The 11309-nt window shown below is 30.6% G+C and overlaps 1 protein-coding gene across 1 annotated transcript; it reads right to left on the bottom strand.

Annotated features, from left to right (window-relative positions):
- Positions 1-8037: 8037 nt before the first annotated feature.
- Positions 8038-11042, bottom strand: LOC107865199. The gene is made up of 6 exons (XM_047408498.1): positions 10994-11042; positions 9639-9944; positions 9225-9488; positions 8835-9125; positions 8671-8738; positions 8038-8424 (listed from the first exon to the last, which is right to left on the bottom strand). Exons 1-6 carry the CDS (start codon positions 11040-11042, stop codon positions 8038-8040), a joined length of 1365 nt encoding a protein of 454 aa, XP_047264454.1.
- Positions 11043-11309: the final 267 nt, after the last annotated feature.

The raw sequence follows: 11309 nt of genomic DNA, 5'->3' as shown, positions 1-11309 counted from the left end.
TGTTTGACTCACCTACCATAAATTTTAAAAAATAAAAATAAAAAAATAATTTGACTTACTTTTTATCTCTACTTTCTTTTGGCTACAATAAAACAAATAACACTAGAATTAAAGAAAGGAAGTACACCTAAAAATAGTTAGTAAATTAATAGCAAAAGAAGAACGAATTAACATACTAACCTATCCTAATGTTGTTATTACTCAAATTCCAAGAATATAATATTGATTTTCATCAGATTGTCGTCTTTTTTGGCTGAGAAGCATGATGTTTCATGGAAACACGTTTTGTGTGCTTAATAAATACATATATAGACTCAAATTAGGATTTTTTCCTTATTAAAATTTTAGTTGACTTAAAAGTCCTAATACTATAAAAAATAATTAAATAATAATTTAAATAAAATAGTAAATGACGATTTTGTCTATTACAGTGTGTTTTAATGAAGGGTAAAAAGTTCAAGTCACTTTTCTAAGGACCTTCACACTTTTAATATATTATAGATATAGATTATGGATTAAAAATATAGATTATATATTATATATTATAGATATATATGTTCAAAATATGAAAGATGAACTATCCTTCCAAAGAATATAAGTACATCTGCATCTCAAACCCCAAACTAGTTGGGGTTTTCTCTATAATTCCTCACTATTTATTCTGAACTACATTACGGTAAAAGAAATAAGAGAGAAACAAAGAAAGAAGGAAGCATATAAGAGAAATTGTATTTTACCCAAACTAGCCAAGATCGGCTATATAAATCTTCACTAACCATGTTTCTCCAATTAAACTCATCTCATGTCGTAATCATACCAAATAAAAATAAAATTAAAAAGAAAGTCAAATAGATAAATAATAGTATAATATTAGTTCTCTTCATTCTTACTGCATATACATCTATGATTAGACAAAATATACTCTTAGAAAAACATTGGAACTAAATAAACCTACTAACATGACTAAAACATATTCCTAACTAGTTGATATTACAGATATAGATCTTCTTGTTCCATTGTGTTTTATTTATCTAAGTCTACTTGGGTTCCAAGAAATTTAAGTCTTTCAAGACAAATTTCTTCCATATAATTTCAGGTTTACCTCGGCCCCTTATAGCACCTTTACTTAACATGGTCTCATACCTACTTAGGTCCATCTAGAGGTTGATGCAAAGCCTGACAAGGCCATTTCAAGCGATCCTGATAAGAATCAGGTTACTTAAAAGAAAAATAAGAAAAAAATGAGCAATTAAAAAATAGGAAGACTAAAGACTAGAAAAGTAAAATAGATAAAATTAGAGAAATAAATTCTGAAATTTCAAACATAATTGCTAAGAACCATAATTGATTGTATTAAATCAAATTACGTGATTAGGGCTATTCATATATACTAGCAAAATCAATTCAAGAACTTAGATGAAAATGATGTAGATCCATAATTGAATAACTAAATACAATAATTAGTATAAGACTAATTACCTCAAGCACGCAAGCATTCATGTGTTGAAGCAAAAACTCTCTCTTGTCCACAATAAATATTTTGCTTAGTTATTAAAAAACAGATTTATTTCAATGGAAAAAGCTATGGAGGAGCAAAGCTTAGAAATATCAAACCTACCCGAACAGGTATATTTATTTATGATTATGAATAGCTAAATTCATAATTCCCAACAATCATGGTATGATAAAATAAATTCATGTTAGTTACTTTATCGTAGAATTATTCGAAGAATAATATGTTAAGAAGTTTATTAGCAAAGTGGAAAAGGAGTTGTATAATAATTTATCCTAATTGTACCATAATGTATATCTAATTCTAGATTTTCAATGTTATTTATTATTTTGTGTTGTTCTTCTCGTAGCAAGTTTTTTAAATTATATAAACTATCACATGTACTTTTTCCTAAATTTTCTAAGGTTTCTTCTATCCATATTAATTTTTATTTTAGATTCTCCATTATTTTTCTAATTCGGTTTCTATAATTAATGTCTTTATTTAGATTATCTTGATTTTCTCTAGTTTTTCTAATATATTCTAATATCTCTTAATCTGAATAATATCCATCTGGGTAATTATCCAGGTATAACTGTGCTATCCAATTTATAGTTTCAATTTCATAGTCTAATACTTTTTCTAATATTATTTTCTTAATATCTATAATTTCTATATCTCTAAGTATATATAAGATTAAGACTTTAAGATTATCTATCATTTAAAATTGACTAAATATTTTATTATAATAGTTTGTAGTTGTTTGTTTTAGTCTTAGTACTTCTTGCATATTTTCATTAAGAAATTCTATATATTTTATATCTTTAGTTTTTATGTATTTGTCTAAATTTACTTTCATCTGTTTTTCTATTAACTTTATGTTTCTCATATCTTTTTCCAAAAATTCTAGATATATGTAATTTATCATGGTAAGTATTTGTAAGAGTAGTTAGGTAGGTATGGTATGTAATTTATTCTAGTCATATAATATTTACCAAATGCTTTTTCTAATATGATTTTTCTTATATCTACTACTTTTATATCCTTAAGTGCATACAAAATAAGTATTTTAAATTTATCCACCATTACATCAGATAAATAATTATTCATTTTCATAAAATTTCTATTTTCAAAATATTCCCTTCAATCATGTACATAACAAAATATGGTCATCTTAGATTACTATATACTAGATTATTCTAAAATAACATATTCTTCGGTCACTATTAGCATGGTAATCTGGATATTTTTCCTTAAACAACGCCTCTACTCTGGTTACTCTCCACCACGGTTTTTTGCCTCATTGGTTTCACCTTTAGGATGACATAGTTCTTAGTGATTTTTCTCCTTTTTCACTTTGCTAATAAACTTCTTAACATATTATTCTTCGAAGAATTCTACTATAAAGTAACTAACATGAATTTATTTTATCATACCATGATTGTTGGGAATTATGAATTTAGCTATTCATAATCATAAATAAATATACCTTTCGGGTAGGTTTGATATTTCTAAGGTTTGTTCCTCCATAGCTTTTTCCATTGAAATAAATCTGTTTTTTAATAACTAAGCAAAATATTTGTTGTGGACAGGAGAGAGTTTTTGCTTCAACACATGAAGGCTTGCTTTGCAATGCCTTCGGTTCCTCTTATTTATAGACTGAATGAATCTTTACAAGAGTATTCACGTTTTTAAAATTAGTCTACTTCACAAAAAGTTTCCTAATAAGACAAAAATTATTAATGCCTAGACTAATAATAGTCAAAAAGTCTAAAACCTAAAAGTTTAGCCTATACAAAAGTTTTCAATACTTTACGTAAAATAAATTGTGAAAGTTTACATGTTGCTTTCACAATTTAATAGCTTGTCTTCTATTGTTACTTCGTTGATATCTTCTCGTTTTCGTATCTGCTGCTTTTCCATATCTCCATTATTGCTTCTTATCTTGTATCTTCCAGCTGACGTTCTTATCTACTTGGTTGATTTTTCTTCTATTCTAGCTGAACTTCTGGGATATCATTATCTCCTCCATTGTATTTTGACCATTTATGATCTGGATATTTATGTCCAATTGTGTTGCAATATCTGGTTAATAATTCTTCTGAAATAAATTTTTCTCTGATAGCTCTGGCGATAGGTTCTGTCTCTGGTTTTAGTAACGTCAGAATCCATTGCCTAATAGTTTCCATATCTGTTTCTCGTAATTCCTTTGAATTTGAATATATTAGTACATAATTTCTTGAATAATAACTCCATATGGGATTTTGGTTGCAGTATGTGTTCGCTAGCTCTTGCAAAATTGTAAATAGTCCAATAATCCTTTTATTCGCATAAAATTTTGGTATCTCAATTCTAGGTATTTATGGTTGTGGAATAATATCTTGTGGTATAATCATGTCTCGTGTCATTCCTATCTTTACAACTTGTATGGGTTTTTTAACTTCATCATATAATATCTCTGCTGGTGCCGTGTAAATTTTTATAAAAAATAGGGTACCTTTGGTTATTCTTTTAAAAATGATAAATGCTTCATATATTTTCGGTATAGTGGATATCTCATTTCCGTCAGAGGTATATACAGTACTGAGTAGTCCATATTCATAGCAAGTTTTAACTAGACTTGGTTTGGTTTTAGGTAAAGCAATTAGCTTATTATATTCGGTCTATCTCTGGGTTATATAGTTTGTATCTGGTTCTTGGATGTTTATAGCTTTGGGGTTAGTATTTAAAAAGGTTTGTACATTGTAGATATTTTTTATATATATTCGGGCTGTGTAGTTGTAAGTCTTTTTGTCTTGGTTTAGACTATCTCGGTATGTGGTAATTTGTGGGGGTATAAACATGGGATCTTTTGATGTATTTGGTATATATAGTTTATCAAATAGCTTTTTTAGGTTCATATTTGTGTTTTTCCTAACTCCTTTGCTTGTACCTGCAGAAGTAGATTGATAAATGTTATGGGTTTTATGGAGTGTCCCATTATCTCCTTCTAGCTCTGGAACTTTAATGTCTTTCGATTGACATAGCTCTGCACACTGCTGAGTAAGCTGTTTTGTAGCTATAGACTTCAGTTTAACTTCATTAGTCTTTAGCTTTTCTATTTCATTACCCATACTGTCCACTTTCATTGAAAGCGTAGTTAGGGTGTTGAGTATTTTTTCTAGAGTATCCTCTTCTATTGTATCAGTCTGTGTAGCTTTCTCTTGATATGTAATCTACAATAACATTTTTGTTAGTATTAATTACTTCAATTATAAATGTGAAATTTAATATATTCAAGACTAGTCTCCGAATCTCTTTTGTTGTAACTGAATTTTGTATTTTCTTTGTTAACCACCAGCGTACTTGTGTATTATCTGTTCGTACAATAAACTTGTTATATACAATATATTTCGAGCAATCATCTGTCAAATAGCATGGAATTCGAATACTATTCTTGTCTAAATAGTACATCATAAAACCTAACTAGGAAATTTAAACTTAAAAACAAGTAAAATTAATGTCAACACTTCTTCCAAAAACTACCTAACAAATAAAGGGAGTAAGTCATAAATTTTTGCACCAAAACACACATGGACTTGCATATAAATTAGCCCTTTAGGGCGTGTAACTCTTCCCATGTTGGGTATTCAAATCGGTCCACTTTGTTTAAAAATTTCAGCTCTCATTTGTTTTCCTCTTTACCTCCATGTTGTGTCATTTTTCCTCCTCTTGGACTCGGACTTGGACCATGAACTACGTGCAACACGTAGACCTCTCCTATAATTCTTAGACTCTTCTTTCACAATAAGCATCTTCTTGATTTTCATTGAAGCTTAGCAACCTTGTCTTGCATCTCCTCAACTTCCAAAGCTTCACTCATGTCCTTATGGAGATATGCCATCATGAATGCTATCAAATATTCTCTTGTTTGAGCCTCAACACATGCTACTTACACCTCTTTGGGGTCATAGGCGGATAAGGCCCGTGGGGGTGGTACGCCACCCACAAACTTCGACGGAAACTCTCTATATATAATTGTATATATATACAAATATAATTAAAAATTAAGTCTGCCACCCACAATATCAAGGCACTGTCTAGTGCGGGTGGCAAAGTGCTGCTTTTACAGCCCCAAGGTCGTGTGTTCGAACTCGGCTAACAACATTTATTTTTTAAAATTATTTTTGTTAATAATTTTTCATTAAAACAAGGCAACAACCAATAGGCAACAAGTGTACTTGATAATTTTTATTAAAATAGGGCAAGGCGACCAGTTGACTTTTATAAATGTAATGTTATTTTTTGACTTTTTTTATTTAATTGTTTAAAAATATATAATCAAATATCTCTCATTAAAATAAAATAAAAACCCTATTTACAAATTCCAAATCAAAACATTAATTGAGACTCTCTTATTCTTGAGGTTTGCTGCTGCTGCTGCTTGCTCTCTCTCTGTTTGTTGCTTGCTCTCTTTATAAGTTATATTGAAAAATTATTTTGTTTCTCTTTCTTGAGCCTAGAAAGTCAAATTTGAAATTAACTATTTATCTTGATAACTTGATTTAGGAGAAAGTGTTCTAATTTTGTGATTGAGATGGAGAATTTTTTCAAGAAGGTTAATTATTCACAATCAAGTTCTAGTAATGTCAATGTCAATCATTCTTGTTTTATAACTGACCTCGATTTGGGTTCACTTAAAGCCGGTCTGGGAGAAAGAAGACCTATTTCTGATTATGATCCTCGAATACGAGATGAAGTGAGGAAATATTATATTGAAAAAGGGCCTTGTCAACCTGTCTTGAAACCATATCCTTAAAGTGAAATAGGAGGTAGAATGCGTCAATTTACTTCAAGTTGGTTTAAAGGTTCATATTCGACTTGGTTGGAGTATAGTGGGGAGAAAGATGCCGCATATTGTCTTTGTTGTTATTTGTTCAAAAATGAATTTCTTCATGAAACTACGGGAGATTTTTATGCATCAAAGGGTTTTAGGGATTGGAATAAGGCTCTTGAAAAATTTCATTTACATGTCGGTAAAGTTAATAGTGTTCACCACAAATATTACAATAAGATGCTAGATTTGTCAAATCATCATCAATCAATTCAAGTTGTCTTTGACAAACATTCTCAAAAGGCAAACAGTGAATACCGAATTTGTTTGAAAGCTTCAATTGATGTGGCAAGACTTCTTTTGTATTATGGATTGCCTTTCTGAGGTCATGATGAAAGTGTATCTTCAACTAATCAAGGCTACTTCTTAGGATTTTTGCGGTGGCATGGAGACAAACATCTAGATGCGGGAAAAGTGATATTAGAAAAAGCTCCACAAAATGATACTTTGACTTGTCCTATGATTCAAAAGGATATTGTCAATGCTTGTGAGAAAGAAACATTAAAATTTATAATTGAGGACTTGAATGGAGATTACTTTGGGATATTAGTTGATGAATCCAAAGACATCTCACACAAAGAACAAATGGCTCTTATTTTAAGGTATGTTGATAAGAATGATGAAGTTGTAGAATGATTTATCGGTCTTGTCCTTGTTAGTGATACATCGGCATGCTTATTGAAGAAAGAAATTTATTTTTTGCTTTTCGATCACTCACTAAGTCCATACAAAATACTTGGATAAGGTTATGATGAAGCTAGTAATATGAAAGGAAAGATAAATGGTCTCAAAACTTTATTATGAAAGATAGCCCTTCAGCATAATTTATTCATTGTTTTACACATCAATTGCAACTAACATTTGTTGCTATTGCTAAAAAACATTTGGAAGTTGAAGACTTTTTTTTATCATGTTACTAATGTGTTGAATATTGTTGGAGGATCTTTTAAGCGTAGAGATTTACTTCATCATCACCAAGCCAAAAATTTGAAGCAATTACTTGAGTACGGTGAAGCTCATACTGGACAAGAATTACATCAAGAACGTGGTCTTCAAAGATCGGCTGATACTCATTGGGGATCACATTTCAAAATATTGGATAACCTTCAACTGTGTAAGAGAACAAGAAGTCTATGTTTAGTCCATGATTCTCCAAAACTCCTAAATAATAATAAAACAATACCTTTATCCAATACTTTTGTCTCAGGACAACTTTCCAGTGGTAAGATTGATTTGTGATACAAAACTTACAATAATGGATGATATTGTTTCAATTTGTAGGTTTGGTACAAGTGTTCTATATTCTTTTGGAAAAGGCAAATAGACACCTACACCCAGTGGCGGAGCCAGGATTTTGGTTAAGGGTATTCATATTTTTAGAAAAAAAATGGGTCATAAAAAATATTGTAAATCGTATATTGAAGAAGAAGAATCTTTTTACCAAACTAATCATAAAAAAACATATAGGATAACAAGTTGAAATATATAATATAAAAAAAGTCAACAAAGCAAATTCAATTAATAAAAGCTTGATTAGAAAATATAATTACAAGTGCATTCGGCGATGCTTCATCCCTTGAAATGTTTCTATAATACACTCATTAAAAATATTCTTAAATACTCTTTTTTCTACATAAGACACTATGCAACCATCAAAGAATTCATCATCCATTCAATTCCGCAAATCATTCTTGATATACTTCATTGCCGAAAAAGCTCTTTCAACTGATGCATTAGCAACGGGTAGAAGCAAAGAAAACTTCACTAAAAGAAATACAAGAGGATAGATTAAATGCTTCTTTGTCTCAACCAACTTTCTTGAAAGTTCCCCAAGTTCACCTAAATTGGAGAATCTTTTATCAATATCATGAACATCAATAGTATAATTAACAAGTTGATTCTCAAGAACCCTCATATTAAACTCATCAGGATATAATTTAGCCATCACCAATATCTTTTTTATGTCAAAACTAGAAAATGTATCAATTGGATTCAAGCAAGCTACAGCATTAAGAAAATCACTTGTCACCTCATTAAAATGGTCATTAAGTTCTTGTAGCTGCCAAATCAATAATTTTATAAAATAGATCCACACAATAATGGTGCAAAGCAGTATAATCAACTACGTTACGTCGTGATCTCCCAGAATTAGCATATGGCTCATCATAATTGGGTAATAGAATACTATGCTTGATACAAAATGCCTCGACCTTTTCTTTGAGCGAATCCTAACCAACATTTTTTTTAAAAAAGGATCTCATTCATTATCTCGTAATGCTTGCAATCTTCTCTTTGCTACTTTTACAAGAATCATGGCATTAGAAATATCTTGTTCCTTTTTTTGTAATAACACATTAAGATCATTTGTGATTCCTAAAACATCAGTTATCAAATGCAAAAAGAAAGCAGTCTCAAAAGTTTGGTAACTTCTGAGAAATCCCTATGCGCTAGCTTTTTCTTCCGAAGTACTTGCATTTTTAACAAGAGAATCAAGTGCATCAACAATGGAGGCAAAGTTACTAATAAAGTTTCCAAATGACTTATAGTGAGATCCCCAATGAGTGTCACCGGCTTTAATAAGACCAAGTTCTTGATTCAAACCTCTACCCATTTTTAGCTCACCCATATCTAATGCCTCTTGGAGTTTTTCTTTTTGAGATTCTCGAAATTCATCCACAAGTTTAAAGGAATCCCCCAACACATTCAAAATATTTGAAATCAATAATACAAGTTCTCCTACTTGAACACACCTTTTAGAAACTGCAACAAGAGTCAATTGAAGTTGATGAGCAAAATAATGAACAGAGTAAACCGATCTACTTTCACGTCTAATTAATTTTTTAAGATCACCTAACTTACCTTGCATATTTCTTGCCCCATCATAACATTGCCCTCGTACATAAGCTAAAGTTAAAGAATGGTGAGCAAGTACATCCACAATTGCTTTCTTTAAAGATAAAGCACTAGTATCTTTAACATGAATAAGTCCAATGAATTCTTCCATCACAAATCCCTTTTTATCAGCATATCGTAAGCAAATAGCCATTTTCTCTTTGTGTGATACGTCTCTTGATTCATCAACCAACAAAGCAAAGTAGTCACCATCTAAATCCTTTATTATATCTTTGATTGTTTCAATCTTACACGCAGTCACAATATATTTCTAAATATCATGAGAAATTATTTTATTATTTTTTAGAGCTTTTTCTAACACATAAGGTTTAATATTATCACATCTATCCACAATCCGAGAAAGTACTTCAAGAAAATTACCTTTGTTCAAGGATGATTCACTTTCATCATGGCTGCGGAGTGCTAAACCTTGATTTAGAAGAAATTGAACCACATCGATTGAAGCATATAACCGAACTCGATATTTATTCTTACTTTTATCGTCCAACTTGTAAAATGCAGCCTCAATTGATTGTTCTTCCCTCATAAGATCTTCACACTTCCTTTTTGATTGATTATGAATGCTATTGGGAGGACCAATGTGTACTCCAAAGCTATCTTTTCTGTGCCAATTTCTAAATCCCTTCGTCGAAAATGTATTACCACCATCTTGATGAATGATTTCACCTTGAAATAAATAACAAGGCAAATAATAAGCTGCATATGCACTTAATTCCAACCAATCAGACAATTCATCAAACCATTTAGAAACAAAATGGCGTGGAGTTCCAAAAATGTTTGTTTGAGGGAAATCATGATCTTGGGGTTGGCAAGGACATTTTAGAATGTATGCCGTTCTTATCTCATCACGAATGTTCAGAGGATAACTCAAAATTGGAGGTCTTTCAGTGGGGTCAGCCTTTAGATCATTTACATTAATTTTTTATCTGTGAGAAGAGTGAGATAGTATTTCTATTTGATCAACATCTTCATCTCATCGTGATTGATTTTGAGACGTTGAAATTATTTTTGAAACTTTACAAAAATACTTCTCTAAGCTCATTGAAACCTCAAACTGAAATAAAGTCAAGCGCATCACACTTATTATTCAATTTCAACAAGTAAAAAATTTATGAATACTTGAAACATTGTTCGATTCTCCAAAATAATATTAACTATCAAGTTATCTACTAAATAAAACTAGAATATTAAATTACTTAGTCCAAAATTAAAAAAATACACAAAAGCAAGTTTAAGGAAAAAAAACTAAACTAAAAAATAAGAAGAATTAAAGAATACCTTTTTACAATTCACACTCCAATAGTCATTGAATGAAAAAATATAATGATAGCCCGTTGAAGCTTGAAGATTTTAACACTAAAATTCAACTTTTTTTAAGAATAAGGTAAAGAAGCTTCAAGATTGTGGTGAAGGCCAAGGGTTAGAGAATAGAGGTATAACTGTGTAAGGGATGGGCTAACGGGTTAAAGAATTAGTGTTTGACTTATCATTTTATAATTTTTTTTAAAAAGTCTGTATTAATTATTTTTTTTTAAATCAGCACAAAGTTGGCAGCCAAATTTCGTGGGCTTTTTTCCTTACAATGTAAAGTTGGGATTCATGCCCATAAAATTGGGTCTGTGAATTGTGACCCGGTCCAATCCAAACAATTTAAAAGGATCTGTTCCCTTTCTTAAAAGGAGAATAAAAGCAACTGCATCAAATGGGGATCGAACCTGCGTCTCTAACACGAATTTGCACAACCTTGACCGCTAGGTTGTACATCTCTAGCTTGTCAAGGGTGTTAAACAGTATGTATATAACTATATATATTTATATTTAACCTATGTACCCATAATTTTTTTCCGACGAAGGGTGTTCATCTGACCACCTTTCGGGGGCTATAGCGCCGCCCCTGCCTATACCAAAAAAATCTATTGTTCACAAGAGAAATATTAAATGAAGATATCATAGTTTGTCTCCTCTTTCTCTTCTATATTTTTTTGACCTTTTCTTGAGGGATGGTGTTCGGTAAGAAAGGATTTTATGGGT

This window comes from Capsicum annuum, chromosome 3, assembly GCF_002878395.1.
Source record: "Capsicum annuum cultivar UCD-10X-F1 chromosome 3, UCD10Xv1.1, whole genome shotgun sequence".
Taxonomy (NCBI): Eukaryota; Viridiplantae; Streptophyta; class Magnoliopsida; order Solanales; family Solanaceae; genus Capsicum; species Capsicum annuum.
Note: the sequence above shows the minus strand (reverse complement) of the source record. Positions and strands in the feature narration are given on the sequence as shown.

Excerpts from the sequence above, each read along its gene's own strand:
- LOC107865199 (XM_047408498.1), bottom strand. The coding sequence starts at position 11,042 with ATGTACAACCTAGCGGTCAAGGTTGTGCAAATTCGTGTTAGAGACGCA. Across the intron at positions 8,739-8,834 it reads TTCTCTTGTTAAAAATGCAA|GAATCACAAATGATCTTAAT; the intron begins GTACTTCGGAAG and ends CTGATGTTTTAG. Across the intron at positions 8,425-8,670 it reads TTTCTAATGCCATGATTCTT|CTACAAGAACTTAATGACCA; the intron begins GTAAAAGTAGCA and ends TTGATTTGGCAG.